We start from the raw sequence: 24664 nt of genomic DNA on the forward strand, positions 1-24664 counted from the left end.
AACCGCTAAATTACAGACACATACACACGCACACACACACATATATATATACATATATATATACAACAGGCTTCTTTCAGTTTTTGTCTACCAAATCCACTCACACGGCTTTGGTCAGCCTGAGGCTATAGTAGAAGACACTTGCCTAAGGTGAACCCAGAACCATCTGGTTAGTAAGCAAGCTACTTACCACACAGCCACTCCTGCACCTATATATATATATATATATATATATATTTTCATTTTTGATACTTTTCACACTTTCTCTACGTGTTCATATTTCTGAAGCCTGAACCTAAGTTATACATTGATTTGTAATAAAACTAAACTTAGATTGTATTCCAATTTGTAATGTACTAATCCTCTCACCTCAAAATTTGAAATATATATGCACTACCATTAAAAAGAAATAAAAGCATAACTTTAATAAACTTTCCCCATTTCCAGCTTACATTCCATCACAAACTAAGCTGTTTGCATCTTTATGTGAGAAAACAGACAAGAATTTAGAATAATGCAATAATGTTCATCTGGATTAAATCTATATTTAGGAGTACGGATAAGTAAGAGATGAACTGTTCACTAGATTAGCTGCCAGTGACATTCACAGATAGTAATCCTAGAGCTTATGACTATTTCTGTGAGTTAGATTAACTGATACCTATGCTACTGCTGTGCTATTTGTGTTTGGACATAACCGAGGATCAAACTGAGCCGCAATAGCTGGAGTTGAGCCTTAATTATGAACAGAATAACCATTATACCTTATTTATTATTTCCATCGGAATTTGGAATAGAAAATAAAAATTAGATAGCAATACAAATTCCATTGTAGTTATTAAAGAGAATTAATAAATTCTCCCTGTAAATGGGAGGAAAAAACAAAAAGGAAAAAAGACATTGAATGAAAATGCAAAAACTTACTCTCTTTCCACTTTGCAAATGAATAACACAATGAGCAGATGATACAGTTTGGCCTTTGACCTCATCACCACTATCATCATCATCATCATTGATTTGGTGTTGGTTAGTAGAAGGTACAAATGATGTATATGAGAGATTTTGATCTTTAACAGCATGCAGGTTAGTAAGTGAAGAACTTCTGGTTTCCAATAGATGTCCATTATGATATGATTGATGAGGAATAATCAGTTCGTTATTTTCTTTAGATTTAGGTATTATTTTACAAGTGGATGTTCCGTCTTTTAATCGAGTATTTTCTGGTGTCTGTAAAAAAACTTGTGCAACAGCTGTTTCGTTAATTATGTCTTTTCTTAAATTTTGGCCTGATACACCTGTTACATCTTTCGAAGGTGGTTTGTAAATCTTCTGAGCTAATGCAGATGATATGCTTTCTCTAGCAGTTTGTTTGAGATCAACTTCAGGAGGCCATCTCCCTCGCACATCCGTTTTGTAATCTAGTCGCTGCGTAATGGACCCGTTTCCATTTACACCTGATGACCAACTTGTCAATTTTTCTGGACGCTTTGCCATAGAAATCTGTGCAGTTTGAGCATGAGGCCATCTTTTGACAACACTTTTCTGGCTAACAAGAACAGCTGGCTTTGTTTCAGGTTCACAATGTGGGGAAGAATCAGTTTCAGAATCGTAGCGTTTGGAAATATCATGTATCTTGGTAGCTTTTTCTGGTGGCCATTTATTGCTAACTTTGACTGCCTTTTCTCTTACTCTCAGACCAGAATTATTGTTGTTGTTATTATTCTTTGTGGTTATATCGTTGTTGTTGTTGTTATAATAACGATTATTATCACTATTAATATTATTATTATTATTATTATTATTATTATTATAGGACAAATTTTTATTTTTAGAATTAGTAAGATCTTCGAGAATGGAAGTGTTTTTAACTCCACTTTCAGTTGACAGTTTATTGTGGTAGGATTGGATCTTAGTTTTGCTATTGTTTAAGGAACCTTCTAGTTTAGATTTATAGTCTTTTATTGAAACACTGTTAATTAGGGTTCGTGATGGCGCTTTAAAGGAAGAAATTAAACCCTGGGAAAAGTAAATTAAGAATACAATATTACAATAATAATAATATTGGACTTTTAAAAAATACTGGCAGATAGAAAGAGTATCGTCTAAAATACTGAAATAAATTAAACTGGGATGAAATCAAGGACACAATCTAAATCTTTAACATAGTGACAGTAGTTGAAGTGTTATGTTCTAAACAACCATAACTATGGAGTTGAAATCTTTAACCTAATAAATGAATGTTGGGAAGATCTGTAAATTTAGGCATCAAAATAAGAATATTCATAAAGCATGGAATTGACAGACTTTTCTAGTAATAATAATTGTTTCAAATTTTGGCACAAGGCTAGCAATTTTGAGGGGAGGGGTAAGTCAATTGCATTGACTCCAGTACTTGACTGTTCTTTATTTTATTGATCCCCAAAAGGTTGAAAGGCAAAGTTGACCACAGCAGTATTTGAACTCAGAACATACAGAGTCAGAAGAAATGCTGCTAAGTATTTTGTCCAACATGCAAACAACTCTGCTAGCAATAATAAAGATTCAGCAGGATTCAAAATTTGAAGAAAGATTCCTACCAAACTTTGCAAAGACTCATTGACAACACTCCAAGAACCAGTAGTCTTTTCCTGATGCTCAGCACCTTATTCAAAGATGCAGCTAATTTCAATTTGCAGAAAATTCAACAGAAATTAACTTAATAACTATTGAAAATTTTCCATGGCTATAAATACGGAAAATTTCTTATTTCACTATGTACAATAATCCATTGAGCTAGTTGGCATTATCTTTGATTTAAGCTGCCATTATGTGAATAATAGCTAAATCTCATCTATACCTTGAAAAGTACAGATACTGAATAGATTAACATCCTTCAAGTACTGGTAATGTTGTTAGCTCTTAACTGCTGGAAACATCAACTAAATCAAGATAAGGGATTAGCTCAAAATGCAATCCAACTCTTACAGAAGCAGTGTATCCAAGCGTTTATAATAACAACATGCAGTGAACTACCACTTTATCTACTTCAACATGGTATCTCTGATAACAAATATTTTGTAGTGGAGTTGATATAATCAACTGGACCAATTCCAGTGTGATATTGGCATGAAACTACAAGAAATCTTCTATGTATTCACTTGACTTGTTTAATCTAACAGCTAAACCTAGGTAAAAAAAAAAAAAATCTTTTCATCTCTAGAATGGAAACCATATTTAGTCAAGACCTTGCTAAATGTGACACTCACATAAATTCACATTTTACTAACTAGAAATGTGAAGAACAAAGTCAACCCAGAAAGCACCAAACCAAAGAAATATTATAAAACACCTAGTTTTGTCATTTCGGGGCACATCTCTAAAACTATAGGTACAAGGCCAGCAGCTTTGAGGAGAGGGAAAGTCGATTATACTGACTTCTCTGCTCAACTGGTGCTTATTTTATCAACCCTGGAAGAATGAAAGGCAAAGTCAACCATAGCAGAATCTGAACACAGAACATAAGGCAAGAAGAAATGCTGCTAAGCATTTTGTCTGGCACACTAATGATTCTGCATGTTCATTGCCTTTTTTGCATTATTCTAAATCGATAAATCTTTAACAGTACAAATAAAATCAATAAAAAAATTAAAAGCTTCTCAAATTTCTTGAAATTTAAAAAAAAAGTAACTCTACTCAATTCTGAAGGATTTGTTATTTTATTTTCTTAACAATGAATAAAATCGAACAAATGCCTCAAGGATGCTTACGTTTTCTTGAAGATTTATATTTCTTTTAGCAAATTCTTTTGGTTCTTGTTTACTCACAGCTTCAAACTGTATGGGGAAAAATGTTTGGTTCTTAAGACAAGACAGAAAGTAAGTGAGATCTACTTTTGCTTTAAATGTTCAATATCTAACATCTTGATACAGTTAGTAATTTAATAGGGTGAAGAAAACTATTTCTAAAAAAGCAAGAGACAAAAAAACTAAATAATGTTTGCTTTCCATTTTTTTTACATCCATTTTTTGTGCTCTCTGCCTTTTTCATTTTTCTTTTACTTGGTTTATTTAGAAACTTGTACATAGATTGTTGCAAAAAATATCTTTCAAGCTGAATGCCTTTCCTGCTACTAACCACCCAACCATGAACTGAAGTCTATTTTACCAGTGCGGATGGATGAGGTAAGTAATACAATCTACCTTGAATAACACAAATGACTAGTCCAAGGATTGAACTCAGTAACACTGAAGCAGTTACGCTAGAGGAAATTCTAACGGTAAGAGTTACACATTGAATACATGAATAAACACAATACTAATGAAGCATATGCATGAGTGAGGTATATGTGTGTATTATAGTTTTCCCTTCATTACATTATGATATAGATAAGAAAAGGAAAACAGTGTTAGATTACAGAGTGAAAGAGATAGGTGGAGCCAATAGCTAGGATAGAGCAGGATGAAAATAGCAAGTTCTGTAAACATTCTGTAAGTTACTCAGATAGATTTAACAGCAGGGTATCATTTGCCAGCCAAAAATAGCCGGACAATAAATGAGTCGAAATATTTTAGCTGAAAATACCATTACATAATTTTATCATGATATCTCTTAACACAATCACTTGAAAACTAATCATTTGTTTCCTTTCTTATATATATATATATATATATATATACACACACACATATATATACATCATCATCAATATTTGTTTTTGTTTATTTGATCTAAACATAAGGAAAATAGTTTTGATTTTATTCCTTTTTAACTGTTTCTTAGAAATTTTAGAAATTAACTTGGAAGATGCCAAAAATGAACACTATCGTACAAACACACACAGATGTATATTTATTATATTCATTATATGTATTGTGTGTATATGTTTGAGTGTGTGTGCACACACAAAACACAGCATGTGTTTGAAATCTAAAACTAATTTAAAGTAATCAAGCTACGGATGTTTTAAAGCGTTTACATTGAAACTTTCCATGCATATATTTACATCTGTTTAAAGTTTCACAGTGAGGGTTTAAAAATAACTGTGGTTTAACTAATTCAAGTTTATTTTAGATATAGGTGTGTATATGTGCAAATACACATATACACATATATTCATGTCTATACAAATATACATGAATCTGAGATAACTTTAAAGCTAATTTTCTAGATTTTTATGTGTATATCAGATAATTGTACATGAACTGTTGGAGGAAATATTTAAATATTTTTTTTATATCTGGATGATAACCCATTTTCTAGTGCTAACAATTAAACTTTAAACTGATTTGTCTGAGACAAGAACAATTCCATAACAGTTGGTTAAAGTTTTCCTTTCCAAAAAGATTAAATTTGGACATTTATTGTTCTTACTTTCTTTTGTATATCCTTCAAGTTTGAACCTCTGTTAGGAATAAGATTCTTCTCAGGAGTGCCATTCCTTTTATTTGTCTAAAATTAAATTTTGGTCATTTATCATCAGGCATATATAGAAAACTGTTCTTAACAATAGTAAGAATATTGATATTAGAGATAATAATGTTGATATCGAATAGTAATTTTTATTGATTACAATGTCATTATAATATAACTAACATAGCCAAGAAGTTTGAGAATGGATACAGTCAGGTACATCTCCCTCCAATATTCAGCTGGTTATTATTTTTCTGACCCCATGAGGTTAAAAAGTAAAGCTGAACCTCAAAACATATGGATTCAGATTGTAGAGGGTCGTGTAACTAAACAACATGATGAGGCATTTTGTCATAATAATAATAATGATAATAATAATAATAATAATAATAATAATAATAATAATAATAATAGTAATAATAATTATGGTTCCAAATTTTGACACAGGGCCAGCAGTTTTTGAGGGGAGGGGTAAGTCTATTATATTAACCCCATACTTGACGAAAGGTGAAGTTGACCTCGGTGGAAGCAGAGATCAGAATGTAAAAACCATCATAAATTGCTACTAAGCAACTTGTCTGGTATGCTAATGAGTCTACCAGCTCACCGCCTTAATAATAATAATAATAATAATAATAATAATAATAATAATAATAATAATAATAATAATCCTTTCTACTCTAGGCACAAGGCCTGAAATTTGGGGGAGGAGGATAGTCGATTACATTGACCCCAGTGTTTCACTGGTACTTAATTTAATGACCCTGAAAGGATCAAAGGCAAAGTTGGCCTCAGCAGCATTTGAACTCAGAACATAGCGGCAGACAAAATACCACTAAGCATTTCGCCCAGCCTGCTAACAATTCTGCTAGATCAATGCCCTAACAATAATAATAATAATAATAATAATAATAATAATAATAATAATAATAATAATAACAATAAGTGATTTCTACTTTTGGCAGGAGACCACAAATTCTGTACAGCGGGTACAATCAATTAAATTAACTCAGGTACATATTTTATCCATTTTGAAAGATTAAAAAACAAGGCAAACCTTGTTGGGAGGTGAAGGGATGTAACTAAATACTAAATGACATTTCATCTAACATTCCACTAATTCTGGCAATTTATCATCCAAGATGTGAATGCCCACATTTCTTACAAAAATATTTCAATTGATTGATAGCATTGAAATTTGTTAAAAAAAATTTGGAATAATTATTTGAGTTGCTAGTTTTAGAGAGAATTCCATAGACTAAGTTGTTCCTACCTGGTAATCTGGTTGTTTTGGATCTTTCAACCATGGAACCGGTTCCAAATGATTGGTATGAACACTAAGAAAACTAAATTTACCAGAGTCAGGTGAAGTGGATTCCTAAAGAAGAGATATTCAACTCTTTTAATCAGGTTGATTAAAGAATTTCGCTTGGATGGTGATACTCACCTGCTAGAACTAATGTAATCAATGCAGTCCATAATTAAGAAAACAAATTAGAATAATTAATTAAATACTACAAAACGTTTCAGTCATTGTACTGTGCAGCCATACTGGAGCACTGCCTTGTAGAGCGAGATGGATAAAACAACTCCAGTACACATTTTAAGTTGTACTTATTGTATTGATTTTCTTTTGGTGAATCATGAAGCTACTGAGATGCAAACAAACCAACAGTGGTTTGTCAAGGAGTGGGGTAGGGGTGAGGCAAACAGAAATGAACACATATATACACACATGTATGTATATGTCTATGTATGTGTGCAGATATATATATATATATATATATATATATATATATATAAGTCAGTAAATAGTGGGGTTGTGTTAACCGCACGTTAACCGCACGTGGCTTTTTTTTCATTTTCCTATATATATATATATATATATATATATATATATATATATATATATATATATATATATATATATATATATATATATATACATCTACAGTTTCTGTCTGCCAAATTCATTCACAAAGCAGTGTTTCGTCCTAGACCAAAGTAGAAGACACTTACTCAAAGTGCTGCACAGTAGGACTGAACCCCAAATCTTGTGATTGCAAAGTGAATTTCTAAACCACACAGCTATCCTTGCACTTTTATTTTTATCTCATTTTATTTATTTATTTTAATCAATAGAGGCTAACGAGAGTAAAATGAGGAAACATACTAAGCTGGTGGAATTATGTCAAAGTAACAAGTGTCAAGTGATCCCATCACAAGAGGATGCAGAAGGTTTGTCAGCCAATCCTTCAGCAGAACTCACAACATACTTGACATCACAGGGGCCAATAGGCTGAAGGTTATCTGGTTGACTGTAGGGGCAACAATGGTTGCCTCAAGATAACTGTGGGTCAGAAGGCAAAAGTCCTGGAATGAGCAATGCTACCAGGGATGGTGTCAACTGGACACAAGATGGGGCTGGGTTACCTGGATGATGGTGTCTGATGTTGAAGGGACCCAAACACCTGATAACCTCAGGAAACATCACTGATGATGTATCCAGGAGCATCAGAGGGAGATGTGTAGAAAAACTTGATGTACATTTTAAATATGTGTACGTCCATGTAGGATTATGACATATGAGCCCAGTTGGACATGAAACTCTAGGCCTTTGAGTCACTCACATTTCATTTCTAGCAAATTAGAGATGATACAATACTCCACGTAATATGCATTTAATTTACTTTTTTCAAATTATAAAACTAATCATGTCTTTTGACATTGCTGGGTTTCATAGTAGAATACTTCCCTATCTTTGGAATCTCTAGTACACAACTCAGTGTTGAGTCTCTTCATGGCTTTTAATATGACTATGACACATTCAAGTAGAGAGAAGAAGAGATACATTAAAAGGACAAGCTGAGTTTGCAAATTATGCCAGTAAAGAGAGAAGTTTATTTAGAGATAAGCGTACCAGTGTCGGTTGAAAGAATTTTGTACAAAATGGACAAACTATTAAGAACGAGTGATAATGTTTAGGTTACGGTATAAATGTAGAATTTCATTCTATGCAATGTTCTTCATGATAACATTCTAACATCAATGTAAACACTATCCACTTTATTTTAAATTCTTAATCAACTTCTACTTTTCATTGGGATTAAAGAAATGGAATTTGATAATCTGTTGGAAAAAAATAGTTACACAGCTTCATATTGGTTTGATGGCCTTTTTACTTATATTTAAAATTGTACGTGTGTGTGTGTGTGTGTGTGTGTGTGTGTGTGTGTGTGTGTGTGTGTGTGTGTGTGTGTGTGTGTGTGTGTGTGTGTCTTGTCTAGTTTACTTTGGCAAAACTGAGGAGAATCTTCATAACCTCGTAATCAAATCTTATTCCAAATCATTGAAATTACTGGAAGAACACCAGATTCCATATTGGTGAAATCTAAACTATTTTAGCACCCCTTTAAGAATGAAAAATAATGTCAGCTTCTCCAAGTTCTGAATTGAAAGACATGAGACTCTAATGTAAATAGTTCCTTCAAAATAAATGTTCCTTCTATATAATAACAGAACCTGTTTAGCAAATACATTCAACTAAATATATCAAAAAAACATCTAAGTATTTGGAACTCAAGTTAGAATGAAGGCAAATATTGTTGCAATAATGAAAAGAAATTTATATTTTTTAATTTGCTCACCCTTGTTTCAGTTAGGTTTGAAGATTTATAAGTATAATCATCGTTGGCAACCTTTGGGTACATATTATTCAGTATTGTTGCTGAAAGTTGCCCAGGATCTGCCAGAAGATTTGCAGTACTTACTCGTATTTCAGCACAAGATTCAAAGGTGTCTTTTACAGGAGAGCAAAAAGAGTTATAAGAATTTCCATTGTGGTTTTGAAGTTCCAATGACGTGTCGGATTTCTCTGGTCCTTCTTCGAAGTCGCTATCACAATCATCCTCCTCCTCATCGTCATCATCTTTTTCATCATCCCCATCGTCCTCATTATTACAGCCATATGTGATGTCTCTTTTAATGTTATAATGATATGAAACGGGGTCACAACCGTTTGATGTCTCCTTGGTAACCAGTTGTTTGTAACTTGCATTAATCTGTTAACATGCAATAAATAGACATGCAAGAAATAACATGCTATGATAACAAACAGACAAACAAAAGCAAAACAAAGCAGAAATCAATCAACAAAAAACACAACAAACATGGATTAACATGAAGATTAATCCATCTCATGCAGGATTAACAAAAGAAAAAGATGAAAACGTCTATAAAAGTGAAGAAAGCTGTAAGAGGGATTAGATCCTCTTTAAACTAAACCTATTCTTTTTTCTGTTATTCTTTCCTCCGTTTCAGTCATTTGACTGTGGCCATGCTGGAGCACCACCTTTAGTCAATCAAATCGACCCGAGGACTTATTCTTTGTAAGCCTAGTACTTATTCTATCATTCTCTTTTGCCAAACTGGTAGGTTACAGGGACGTAAACACACCAGCATTGGTTGTCAAGTGATGTTAAGAGGACAAACACAGATACACATACATATATATATACGATGGGCTTCTTTCAGTTTCCTGTACATCAAATCCACTCAGAAGGCTTTGGTCAGCCCTAGGCTACAGTAGAAGCCACTTGCCCAAGGTGCCACGCAGTGGGACTGAACCCAGAACCATGTGGTTGGTAAGTAAGCCACTTACCACACAGCCACTCCTGCACCTAAGATGGATTAGATTATCTTTAAACTAAACCTAAGAGATAAAGATAATATATCACAATTTAATTTTTGATGATTGTGTATTATCACATTATTTGGTGGACATTGACGAGAGCTGCCACCAAATTACAAAGTAAATTAGAGGCTAGAAACTTAATATGGTAAGCACGACAGCTCTAACCCTTTCGTTACCGACTTGGCTGAAACTGGCTCTGTAGTACAAATGTCTTATTTTCATAAGTTCTGAATTAAAATCTTCCACCAAACCTTAGTCACAATTTATGTTTCTAACACTAGCTTAATGATAACTATGTTATTTTATTAAATTCTCTTTTATATCTAAAATAATTGAGAGAAACACAGAGCATCTCTAAATAAATACAGTAACGAAAGGGTTGATGAGTCAAGGCCAAAGCTGTATATAGAAGAGATAAACAATGTTGAACATTGCTTGAATCAACCAAAGACAAGGGCAACAACTCAGTACCAAAAAAAAATTTTGGAAACGGGTTGATGCACCAGAGAGAATGGGGGGGGGGGAGGCCCAATTTATTGAAACTGGAAATAGGCACTGGGGGTGCTAGAAAGAGCAGTCAGATATTTGGCAGACATAGTAACAACTCTGCTTCGAAACTGACACAAAGTCAAATCTTAGGTATACATCTAGTTTAAAAAATAGATTTACTATCACATATCCAATAGCTTCAGTTTGTTATTTATAAATATTTTATTAACCACAAGAGGCTTGAGCTAAAATGCAAAGCTGCTCTCAGACAGATGCAGAATTTGGATTTAAGAGCTGTCAAGTACAAGACTACATATCATAAAGTTTTATGATATATTAAACTTTATGACATATTTCATACTCTAGATATATCATAGACTTTATGATACATATAAAAGTCTGCTCCTCTTCAAATTATTAATATTAGATACCAAACATTTACTGCTGCACAAAATTTCACCATAAATATATATTAAACACATAAGCGTGTGTATAGAATATAAAAAAAAACATTTCATGTTATGTTATTTAATAACAAGAGATGTTGGGTGAAATAAAGTAAAAGAATATATATATTTCCAGAAAACAGGCAGATATTTTATAGTATCATAATTACAATACGGTGCTTTATTTCACATATGTTTCTATTAGAGATATTTGAGGGTGATAATTATGATATATGCTCAACACCAGATTCTCATCAAGTTTTCCCTTACACAATTATACTGTTCTTGCCTAGATATATATGCACACACACACATACACACACACACACACACACACACACACATATATATATATATACACACATATATATACATATATATATATATGTATGCATATGTATGTATACATATATATGTATATATAAATACATATATATATACATATATATATATCTACATACATATCTATATACATACATACATATATATACATACATATATATATATATATATATATATATATATATATATATATATATATATATATATATACATATATATATATATATATATATATATATATACATATATATGTATATGTATGCATATATTTGTGTATGTATGTAGGTACTTAATAATATATGTGACTGCACACATACAGAGTGTTGCTTCTTTGATGAGGCTAGAAGGGAAGTAGACAAATAAGGTGCTAACGACTAGTTTTTATCACAGTCAGGTGGTGCTAGCTCTCTTCTATATCAGTGTATTAATAAATCCAATCAAGATTGCACAAGCAGAAGGTAAAACATACCTGACATTTAATATTTGTTATACCTGTGTAGAAGAACGCTTGAAATGTGGCAAAGATTATTATTATCATCACTATCTCTTTTATTACTGAGACATATATATATATATATATATATTTATATATATTCTTTATTTCTGGATTAACAAGGTTACCAATGGTTTCATGTCAAGAAGAATTTCTTGACAATTATCTAGCCTGCCCCTTGCGAAAGTTGGTGCTTGTCTCCCACAAATAAAGATTTTCCAATACGGTGTTGATCAGTCATTCTCATTGTTTAATATTTTAACATGTATATATATTTGTTTGTTTGATTTTTTTTAATGATAAGTTGTAATAAAAGCAATTTAACATTAAACTGGAGAATTACACAATATATATACATATATATATATTTTTTTTTTTTGTATTTTTAGTATTTTTACAAGAGGGGTGATAGTGACTTCGAAATTTTAGCCTGCTAGCCTACATCAGACTGTCAGGCAGAAACTTCGAAGTCATTGTTGCTATTCTTTATGTAAAAGTATAAGCGTGTGTGTGTGTGTGTGTGTGTGTGTGTGTGTGTGCAAGCATACACATACGCTATTTCATTTCTATGGTTGTTCTTCAGTGCTTTGGTCTAGCGTTCTCTTCGGTACTTTCATTGAGATGAAGAACATGAGAACAGTTCTAAAATGTTTACAAGACAATGTGTGTGTGTGACAAGATCCCTTTTTAATTTAATGTCAATGATAAAATCTGATTTCCTAATTAAAATACCGAAATATTGGCATATGTAGAATGGGAAAATTACTATTGGTGCCATTTTCATTGTGACCAATATGTAGCACTAACCTTAATTTGGACACAAAGTCCTTTACACTTTAGCATTTAAACTAGTCTGACCCAGGCCAAAATTCTGTCTTATGCTTAAATTGGCTAGATCCAGCCTCTCACACCTACTCTACAATGTTATTCTAAAAATATACAATCATGTCATTGAAGAAATAAGCTTCACATTTGACAGACTAATCAGAATGATCAAAAGTTAAAGTACAAGCTGCAGCAATGGACGCAATAGATAAGAAATTGCACAGTTTGAACCTTTCTTAGGGACCATGCTGTTATCCCATCAAAAAACATAGTTGTTATTTAACCCCAAGTGAGGTCTGATTGAGCAGAGTTATGATTAAAAACATTCCAAACATGACAATTCCATCTATTTAGCATGATGGAATGTGTCCTAACTTTCTTAAGATTGTAAGAGGTGCAATTTGGTGGAATTTAGCTGCTATTTCTAGAAGCTCAAGCATTTGCATAGAGGCACCCACATTGTTTAAAGCATGGATGTTGCTGTTCATTTTATTCTTTTGTCTCAAGAAGGCAGTCCTGATAAAGCAGAGCTTCAGTCAAGGGCTTTCCAGATGTAACCATTTTGAATTTTTTTTTTTTTTAGACATAGTCTCCCTATAGATATACTACAACTCAGACAACACTAATTTCTGTTTCTTTCTTTCTTTTAAGGCAGTAAGATGTAATTCAAGTATTTGGATAGAAATGTTGTCTGCTATTTCTAGCAAGCCAAGTAACCATAAAGAGGATATCCATTGACTTGAGATATATAGATGCATAAAAACAAGGTTTTGAGAAAATAAAAAATAACTAAATATTGGAAATGATATCAGTTTTTTGGTTCAAGAATTGGACAGTTTTTTAACTAATGCCAAAATAAGGGATATTGTGACAGAAAAATAAAATGGTAGACAGACTAATCAATGTTAACGAGAAGATAATCTACGTTTATGAAAACTTAAAATTTGAGATGAAATATTTAAAATATAATGAAGTAGAAAAAGAAAAATGTTGCAAGAGGGTGAGACAAACCCATAGCTTTTTATTGTAAATGCTTTTGTTTTAACTCTAAGATTTTGAATTTCTTTACCACAAACAAGTGTTCTTCAAATAAATCATACACAAAAAAAAAAAATCCAAAAACACAAATGTACAAAGAACTAAATAACATTCAAATATTGTTTTAGACATCATCGGCAAAGTGGAATTGTATAAAGACACAAACATGATTTTGTGGCCTTTTTTTTTTTTTTTTAATACCTCGTTGTCAAAGATGTAGCTTTAAAGAATGATGTTTTGAAAACATATAATTTATTTATTTATGTTACAAAAATAAAACTAAACTAATTTTCCTTTTTTTTTTTTTTTTGAAGACCAAATTGTTGTCTTTATTTTATAAAATAAATATAAAATTAATTTGAGATATGTTTCTAAATTTTTAGATTAGAAAACATATTCATAAAAAGAATAGTTTTAATATATTAAAAATGCTAAATAAAAAGAGAAATAACAATATATTACACACACACACACATTTATAGATACACATACATACATATAAACTATTTATTTAGCATGTTTGTTAACATATTAAAACATTTTATTTATTTAAATATTCAAATGAGCAAAAGTAAAAATATATTGATAAATATAAATAGATTCAAATTAATCAAAATCGAAAGTTAAGTAATTGTATTTAAGGAGAATATTACTAAAACAATTTGTAGTTGTTGGTATTCTTTAAGCTAGCTCCTCAAACAAGCCAAAAAAAAAAAAAAAAGCTTGGATGTCACCATGCAATTAAACAATCCCTTACTTACCTCAATGCAGTTAAATCCATACAAAAATTGATCCAAGGTACAATTATGTAGTTGAACCAACAAAAGGATATACTTACAGACATGGTTTAAGTGAATTGAGAAGAAAAAATCAGAAGACAGGTAACCCCTCTTAACTACTTTCTGTTGCAAAAAACACTCCACTGAGCTAGCTACAATCGGTACAGGGTCTTAAATAGCTGCTTGGCTATGGTATGGTCTTAGGTCTCAGAATGTTTCTTTCAAGATTATTATAGATTGGCACCGTACCAAAATGTTGTTCTATATCGAAAAAAAAAAGTATCAGTGGCAGGTATTACTGTAAGAGGATCACATGACATGATACCCCATTCGGCATCAGAAAAGGTAGTAACTCCACATGTAATGCACACCGGTTGAGGTAACAAGCAAATAGTTACAACTGACAAACAGTAGTAGAGAACCGATAGCAGAGAGCTATCGGTACTATGCAACAACAATTCAGCCAGCCAGGCCAAATGGAAAACATCAGAACCATTCTCTGCCCAACATCTTTTTCTTTCCTAATTACCATTGCCACCATCACTATATAAGTTTTCTCTTTTATTTTTATTTCCTGTAAATTGTATTTATTTTATTATTTATTATTATTTTTTTTTTTTGTTTCTTTCAGATGCTGTGTGAGAAACCAAAGCATAAGAGAGAAACGAAAATACAGAGGGAGAGAAGAGAGAAAGAAAGAAAGTGAGAGAGAAAGAGAGGTGGGAGAGGGGGGGCTTGGGAGTTGCTAGCTATCTATATCAGACCAGAAATACCCCAGCTATGTAATATGAGAAACATTCCTACCCTGGTGTTCTTTTAAACATTTATGTCTACCCTTATCACAAACCAACTCCATCATCATCATCATCACTATGGCTGTCACCAGAGCATTGTTATCCCTATCACTTCCCCACCACCACCCCTCCTGTCAAATAGATTGTTCTAGTAATAACAATTAACTAACAAGGTTAATAATGCTTTCATATGGTTTTTAAAAACTACAATATTATACATTCAAGTGGAAATATAAATAGAAGCTGTAACATTTCTTAAAAGAAGGTCAATAATCCTATTAGAAAGAAATGCTTTTAACCTGTGTTTCATTGTGCACTTTGCATGTACACGTAGCAACAGGCAAAGCTGGATTGGATGACAGTGAACCAGTGATGGGGTTACAAATGGTGATGAAAGGACTGACAAACTGACTGATTGATCAAATGATCAACTAATCACGCTTATGGTTTGATTAGTTATTTAATTAACTAACAATAAGATGCAACAAATTATAATCAGTGCGTGTGTTTTTATTGGCAAAATGATCCTCCCAAGATACAACAATATATATATATATGATTATACCCTTTGTACTTCAGTATCTGCTTTGGTATGGTTTCTGCAGCTAGATGCCCTTCCTAATGCCAACCACTTTATTGAATGTACTAGGTGCTTTGTTCATACCACCAGCGCTAGTGGGGGGCCACCATACCATTTGCAAGACTATGAACTACTCTAAGTAACCATATCAACATGTGGTCAGAATGTTCTAGTAGATCTGTGCATGTTTCTAGAACATGAGGATCACTCTACACACTACCAATAAGCAGTGTCATTGAGTACTTTCCCAAGGGTCTCATGGGTTTAGGGACCTCAATTCTGATCTATGTATGTTGTGGTTTGTTGTCAATAAGTAAATATCATAAGGGCCGGTGTACCAATTTGCCTGGGGGCCTCATAGATCTAAGGGCCCTCATAGGTCTGGCGGCACAATTCCTATTTATGTATTACTGTCAGTAAATATAGGGCCCAAGATATTGATTTGCCCAGGGGCTTTATAATACTGCTAAGACAGCCCTAGTAATAGACCCCTTCTGGTGTTACTAGAACTGGTAGAACTAAAGAAGTAATTGAATATAGTCTTTGGGAACGAAACCTAAACTAATTCAACAATTATTTCTTTAAATTTCAGTGTGAAGCTATCTCAATGTTTAGGACAAAAATTCCTGTCTTGTTTTTAAAATGATACAGGAATTTAGAAACTAGGAAATCTAGAACTACGTGATTAAAGAAAGCAATATCTGAAATCTAAAAAAATAATAGAAAATATCTTTGAAATGAAACAAAAATTAGTTTGTACCTTTGTGTTTTTTTTTAATACAATGTCTTCACTGAAATAAATGTAAGTATTTATGATAACCATGGCAGAATTTGAAAATATTTAAAAGTCAGGCTGGATTGATAGCATTGAAAGTGATTTTATTACAATACAAAATAAAAATTAAAGAAAGAAACAGAGTGAGAGAGAGAGAGAGAGAGAGAGAGAGAGAGAGAGAGAGAGAGTGAGAGAAAAAGAGAGAAACCATTCCTGTTCTCACCTCTGCTTCACACAGTTACAGAAGGTCACTAATTTTGTTCAGATATGTGAGGGGAAACTGTGCTACATTATATATGTGTATATATATATATATATATATATTCTGTTGTGTCTGGGGAGAGTCATTCTCTTATTGTACCTTAAAATTTAACACACTCACTGGTAAAATTTCCACTTATTTCTTTTTTTTATTTTTTTATTTTCCTAAAATTTTCGTTGCGTCTTGCAACCTTTTCAAGACTATTGAAAAGGTTGCAAGACACAACGAAAATTTTAGGAAAATAAAAATAAGAAATAAGTGGAAATTTTATCGGTGAGTGTGTTAAATTTTAAGGCACAATAAGAAAATGACTCTCCCCAGACACAACAGAATATGCTTCAACACACGAAATCACATAAAAAATCTTGCAAACCAAATCCAAAAACGAAATATATATATGTATATATATATATATATATGTGAGAACTAAGTTGTGTGCAGCTAACAAAAATGGTTATTTGGACCAAGTTATTTAATTGTCCACAAACTGAAATCTTTATTGGCCTAACAGAATCATTTAAAGATTATGACCTACATACGGATAGAAAAACAGCTCACATCATCTAGAGAATAGAACTATGAAGCAAATGAAACAAGGCTCAGTTCCATGAATTCCAACAAAGACTGAATTTTTTGTTTTTTTTTGTTTCTTGTTTCCTCACTTTTCCATTATTATGCTACGCACGATTAAAAAAAAAAAACAAGCAGATGTTACTAACATCTTCCAACCTAATTATATCCTCAACAACACAGAGAGCATATGCTGTGTTTATGGAACTGACACAGAACACATAAAATTAGACCATATTTTTGAGATGCTGGTGGAATCTCTTGAGCTAGATGCACATAGTATACTTTATTTATGCAAGCTGGCAATGCACCAGACAGAATTATAGAATAACACAAGATGCCCCAATGCATCATGGAAGTATGTTCACAGTTCTTCTATGAAATCTCGGGTTTCAGTCAACTGGCAGCCAAAGATGTCAGTTGTTTCAACAATATTAGAGGCTCGAAGCTGTATGCAGCAATGAGAACCGAACATACATACCCTATATAACTAAGCTTCTACCTTTTATTTGTTTCAGTCACTGGACTGCGGCCATGCTTCAGCACTGCCTTGGAGGGTTTCAAACAAACAGATGAACCCCCAATACAAGTATTTTTTGAAGTCTAGGATTTATTCTACTTATTTTTTGCTGAACCGCAAGCTGAAGGGGTAATGATCAAAACACACACACACACACACACACACACGGACATATATTTAATGATGGCTTAGCAGGTCAAAACTTCAAAGTTACTGTCAATAATATTCTTGTTAAAGAATAATAAATTTGTGCTCCATCAAATGCACATCAGTTTGATGTAAAATTGTTTTTATTATAACATAAAAGCAAACATTAATATATCTATCTATCTATCTATATCTATTTATCTATCTATATCTATCTATCTATCTATCTATCTATCTATCTATATATATATATATATATATATATATATATATATATATACACACACACACATATATATTGTTACTATTATGTTGAACTGTCGTATGTCAAATGTCACCAAATGCATTTTTTCCAATATTTATTTTTGCTTGCCATAACTGGTTCTTTTGGTCAAACTATCGTATCTACAGCTGCTTCAGATGCCAAGATATCAAGATTTTGTCAAAGTGTAGTACAACGGTTTTGCTATGGACTGGTGAAACTATTTTTTTGCATTTTCTGAAAAGACGTTTTGAACTTACGACGCTTTTGCGTTATAGCAACAATATATGTGATGGCTTTGTTGAGAAGAACTAATAAGACCAAAACATGTCCATAATTTTCAATAGTTAGTTTTAAAGACAAGACTCAGTCCAACATTGGTATGGATCCTGGGTTTAAAACTAACTGATAAAACTAATGTATATATCTATCTTTATTTTCTGAAAATTTCAATTGGCTGTTATTATTAGAATTATCTCCCTTAGTTGCTTCTTTATATATATATATATTTTAAACACTATGTTGATTTTGTCAAATAAACTCACAGTTAAAGTTTCTGAATACAACATGTGTTAAATATGTAACACCCTAACATGAATATGAGATGTGTCTCTGCCAACAGCTATAGGCAACAGTGGTAGTGGTTGTGGTGGTGGTGGTGATGATGTTGGAGATGATGGTGGTGGTGATGATGGTGGGAGTGATGATCATGATCATGATGATGATGATGATGACGATGATGATGGTGGTGGTGGTGATGATGATGGTGGTGGTTGTGGTGGTGGTGGATGCAGCAGAACCAGCCAAGTTAGTGATAAGGCAAATGAGAGTAAGAAAGAAAAAAAAAATAAATAAATAAATAAAATAATAATAATAATAATATTAATAATAATAATAATAATAATAATAATAATAATAGTCTGATGATGTATTATCATCAGAAATGAAAGAAAAACTATTTTAAAGAATGTCACATTAATGAGAGCATATAAAGTGGAACAATACCATTGAAACTAGCAGAAGGAACATTGTGTACGCATATATGTATGTATGTATGTATGTATGTGTGCATGTGTGTGTATGTATGGATGTTTGTATATGCACACAAGTACAAATGGCAGTGATGAAAAATAAAGGTAACCTGACTGTTAATGATTACCTCAGGTAGCAACAGAAGACCTGTTGTGTTTTTGTATTTTTTGTATTTTCATGTTGCCAAACATTTGACACGCTCCCAGAAAGCAGTTAAGAGTGAACCATGTCAAATGATTCTATCTTAAAACTGATTTATACTCGTCATACAAACATACATTCATTGCATACACACATATATTATACACACACATGTATATTGTACATACGCACAACCAATTGCTACGTGACCCACACCCAGGTAACATCTGATGCCTTATTTATAGTTTTTTGGTACTAGATGTGGAACCTTCGCCACCAGCATCACCACCACCACCACCACCACCAACACCACCACCACCACCAGCATCACTACACAAATAGATGGCATAGCTGCAAGAGCTGACATGAAACAGTGTATGAAGAGTTTGGAAATTTGAGAACCGATATAATGATGTCTTCTTGAGAAACAAAACAAAACAAAAAAAAAAGACAGGTAGTGGTGATAATGATGATGTTGATGATGATGATGAAGTGAAGAATGCAGAAGAGGAGGATTTCGAAGAGGTGCAGGATGAGAATAGTAAAAGAGGGTTTATAAAGCTTAAGACACTTAATTAAGTTGTATAACGAATGAAGTGTAATTATTAGGAAACACGATTTGTTTTGTTATCAGTTGCTTATATTTCTTCTGTTATCTCAACACTATCAGAAAATGAGAGAAAAGATACTTTTACCAGTCACTAATCATGTATATATTATGTGAGTAATGTTGTAGTAGTAGTAGTAGCTGTAGTAGTAACAGTAATAATAACAGTGATGATGATAATAATAATAATACCAACAAAATTGTTATTATTATTATTATTATTATTATTATTAGTTAGCTGGCACATTTCACTGAAGTCAACTTTGCCTCTCACCCTTTAAGGGTTAGTAAAATAAGTATTATTTGAGCACTGGGGTCAACGCAGTCAACAAGCCCTCACCCCTAAAATTCCAGGTTTTGTGCCTATAGTAAAAAGAATTATCATTATTATCATTGTTATCATTATTATTATTATTATTACTATCTTTATTATTATTGTTATTATGCGGTGCGTAAAAATATGAGAATTATTGAAACATCTCTTTACATGTTTGTTTCTTCGACAGCCTTGGAAAGCTAAAAGTTTCTATTAATATATTAATATCTGTAGAACCTGCTGCCACTCCACTGCTGTATTACCGTACTACTAACTAAATAACTTATCTCACCATCGTGATTAGTAACAATAATAGAATTTAGATAACATCATCCCACATACCTCAATACACAATTTACACCACATTTCATGCTCATATTAAATAGTTTTGCATAGATTTTCCAGATCAGCCTAGCCTTTGTTTTTTTCTCTTTCACCGTTTGAAGAACATTTGTATAAAATATGTATTTTATCTATTCCAAGAAAGAAAATAAAACCCAGCCAAACAAGCTGCTTCTTAAACTGCTCATTGTAGCCCATCTCTTAATCTCAATTACATCGAAGCCTTAGTTTTGAGTCCCAAATCTCAAAGAGCACTGATGGCATGACAGACACATTGATATCGGAGCAAAATTAGCTCCAGGGAGGCCCAATTTTGCATATAGAATCTGATGGCATAACATAGAAGACAAATGATCATATTAGACACATTTCAATTTCAGCAGCACATGTTCAGGAAAAAGTGAACATCAGAAACAAAATTAGCTTATAGGAGGCCCAACTTTGCATAAAGAACTCAGGGTGATTTTTTGAGATTTTTTGGGGGGAAAAATGGGTGCCATCAAATACAGTATCTGCAAAATGACAAATGGATAAGCTAGTTTAATACTAGTTTAACAATTTGTCTATCTCAACTAGCGCTGTACCAACTATTTTCTCATGGAATACTGATCAGCATTAATAATCTTCCAGAATTTATTCTAGATTCCTGTATTCCATTCCAAGTTCAACTCCTACTGATGCCATGTATGACTTTTATTCTACCAGGAATAAATTGGTGAAACCGTTAGAGCATTGGATGAGGTGCCTTGCTGCAGTTGCTCTAGTTTGTCCTCATCTTGTTTGTTGTTAACACGTTTTGGCTGGTATACCTTCCAGCCTTCATCAGGTGTCTTGGGGAAATTTCGAACCTGGGCTCTCATTCCTTAGGTATTTTTCGATGTTATTATTATTATTATTATTATTCAGGTCACTGCCTGGAATCAAACTCAGAATCTTGGGGTTTGTAGCCCGTGCTCTTAACCACTACACCATATGCCCGTCAAATGTAAATAATGTAACTAAATTAGGTTTGTATTATGCCCCAAGAGGGATGAAAATCAGAGTTAGCACCAATGAGATTTGACATAGGGGTTTTTATCTTTCAAAATAGATTTGCCTGAAATCTAGGAGAATGTTCAGTGCTTCAATAACCGAGAGTTAGGTGCAAAGTAATGGAAACCAGTTTGTGATATGATTTACTGCAGCTGAGTGAAGCAATTACTAGAGGAAACCTAAGTAAGCAGATTCTTACAAGAACCCTACAGTGGCAGTGCGATAGAGAGAGAGAGAGAGAGAGAGAGAGTGGAGAGAGAGGTGAGAGAAAGAAGCTAAAGACATCAGGTAAGCATTGAGCAACAATATAGAAAATAACTGTAATTGATATATTTCAAGGGGGGGGGGGAATATGTTTATTTTGGTTCACAAAAAAAAAAAAAAATGAGAGAGAGAAAGAAAAAAAGAACAGAAAGAAATATAAACAGAAAAAAAAGGGCATCATATATATATGTATATATGTGTGTGTGTGTGTGTGTGTGTGTGTGTATATGTATATGTGTGTGTGTGTGTGTGTGTGTATGTATATGTGTGTGTGTGTGTGTGTATGTGTGACCAAAATGCTCATTAAAGTATTCTTAGGTGTTTTGCTACTTAAAGATGAAAGCTAGTCAAACGTATAAAAGAATTATGGGAGTGATGATGAAGATGAGGATATAAGGGATAACGATAGGGATGATGATGATGATGATGATGACAGTAATAAATAAGGATGATGGTGGTGGTGGTAGTAGTGGTGGTGGTGGTGATAAGCATGACAACACTACCAATACATAAAATTTGTTACGTATCTTCTTAATCTTGAATCATGCAACACAAGGCCAGAGTTCTGAAAATGTTACTCCAGAAATGCTATTTCGCTGCAAATATGCAGGGATGCAAATGGCAATTTATGCGCGGCAATGCTCGTTTTCCCCTTAAACTTTTGACCTTCCAAGTTTGGGTAAAGTATGCAACTATTATTAAAACTAATATTTGGCAACTATGCTGAACTGCTGCCGGCTACTAGCATAGAAGTTACCTTTTTTTTTTTATTTATTTGTGTTGGTTTTGTTCTGTTTTTTTTTTCTTTTGGTTTTTGTTCTTTATTTCTTCTATAGTTTTATCCCCTTCCATCTAACCCATGAAATGTTATTCTGCTTAGAAAGTCTCGGAAGAGATACAAAATGGCAACATTTTTAAGACTGGAAGGAAGGAAGGAAGGAAGTGAAAGAGGAAGTGGGCAGGAAAGGTGAATCTGTTTGACCCTCCTGCCTGTCTGTTGTCTGTCTGGAGAAGGCAATTACTGAAGCGAAATCACAGGCAAAATATATATATATAAGAAATGTGAGTTTCTGACAGCTTTGCCAAGGTGAAGGTGAACAGCACGCCAATTAAAATGGCTAAATCATATTGGAGATGTTTGAGAAGATGGAAGTAGAGCTGTCTATAACATTGCCTAACAGACAAATGCGTGATACATATATATTTCATAGCAGCAGCAGCAGCAGCAGCAGCAGTAATATGAACAGTAGTAACACTACTCAGAGTTTAATAATCTGGCAGTTATTCTATAAAGAGGATTAAGACATTTACAATATTGATATTTCATTCCTTCTTGATTAAAATAGTTTGTAGCCATTGTACTAATGTTGTTGTTGTTATTGAGTTCCAAGCCATCAGATTCAACAGATCTTTGCTCAAAAGCTTCCCAGGTGTGGTTATCATATCTTTATTTCTGTCACAGTGCAACTTGGACTACATCATTCAATGTCGCCTACCCTTTTTTTTAAAGACGGTAGAATGTGATTATTGAGAGACATTTGGCAGTTATTTCTAGCAAAATCAGTGACCACATAAAGCACCCTTGTGGTGCCTGAATAACTCAGTCAGTAGAACAACAGCTCAGCCATCATCATACTACACACACACACAAAATGGGCTTCAGTACAGTTTCCATCAATCAAATTCACTCACGAGGCAATGTTCTGTTCAGGGCTATTTGTAGAAGACGTTTGCCCGAGGTACCATGTGGTTCCAAAGCAAGCTTCATCTGCTAATCTTTCATGTTTAACATGTACAATACATTAATCTACTTAGCGATTTTCTCATATCCCTACTTTCACAAGAATGGTGAGAAGGTTTAACGCCTGTTTTCCAAGCTGTCATGGGTTGGATGGTTTGACAGGGGCTAGCCAGCTGGAGAGCTGCACCAGGCTCCAATTGTCTTGGTTTCGACAGCTGGATGCCCTTCCTAATGCCAACCACTTTACAGAGAGTCCTGGGTGCTATTTTACGTGGCACCATCACAAGTGCTTTGCATATTAAACCAGAAGCACATACTTTATCATGTTTATATGGATTAATTCATGTTGGCAACAACTACATTTAAGCAAATTAGGGCCGATAACATTAAGCAGAGGATATAAGAGTATCAGGGAACTTTTGATTCTAAGCAGAAAATTTTAAAGATAACCATTTGCAAAAGAGAAAACCATACCGAAAGCAACAGAGAACAGGAATGGAAAGAACGAGAGAGACAGAGAGAGATAGAGAGAGACAGAGAGAGAAAAGGAAGAAAGTAGCTCAACTTTTGAATTCCCAATTACTTACCCTTTTGCGTCTTTCTTCTGCTTCTCGTTTCTTGCGTTCTTCTTCCTCTTTCTTCTGCTGTTCGTCTTCTGCCTGTCGTCTTACAGCTTCTTCGGCAGCACGTTTTTCTTCTTTGATCTTTCTTTGAGCCTCTTCTGCTTCTCGGCGTTCCCTTTCCTCAGCTTCCTTCTTTCGGCGTTCCTAAATGCAATCGACCAGT

At 33.2% G+C, this 24664-nt stretch overlaps 1 protein-coding gene across 25 annotated transcripts in view; it reads right to left on the bottom strand.

Annotated features, from left to right (window-relative positions):
* Positions 1–24664, bottom strand: part of LOC128248317 (uncharacterized) — a 167708-nt gene that overhangs the window by 46521 nt on the left and 96523 nt on the right. For 21 of the 25 annotated variants that reach the window (XM_089354667.1, XM_089354663.1, XM_089354665.1 and 18 more), the window contains 6 exons: positions 24466–24645; positions 9036–9449; positions 6662–6766; positions 5350–5427; positions 3747–3812; positions 925–2016 (listed from right to left, as the gene is read on the bottom strand). In XM_089354667.1, coding sequence (XP_089210793.1) covers positions 925–2016; positions 3747–3812; positions 5350–5427; positions 6662–6766; positions 9036–9449; positions 24466–24645 — 1935 coding nt within the window. The remainder of the gene's footprint in view (positions 1–924; positions 2017–3746; positions 3813–5349; positions 5428–6661; positions 6767–9035; positions 9450–24465; positions 24646–24664) is intronic. The other 4 variants (XM_089354657.1, XM_089354653.1, XM_089354666.1 and 1 more) reach the window with 2 other exon arrangements.

This window comes from Octopus bimaculoides, chromosome 7 (genome assembly GCF_046866305.1).
Source record: "Octopus bimaculoides isolate indiv1 chromosome 7, ASM4686630v1, whole genome shotgun sequence".
In the NCBI taxonomy this organism is placed as follows: Eukaryota; Metazoa; Mollusca; class Cephalopoda; order Octopoda; family Octopodidae; genus Octopus; species Octopus bimaculoides.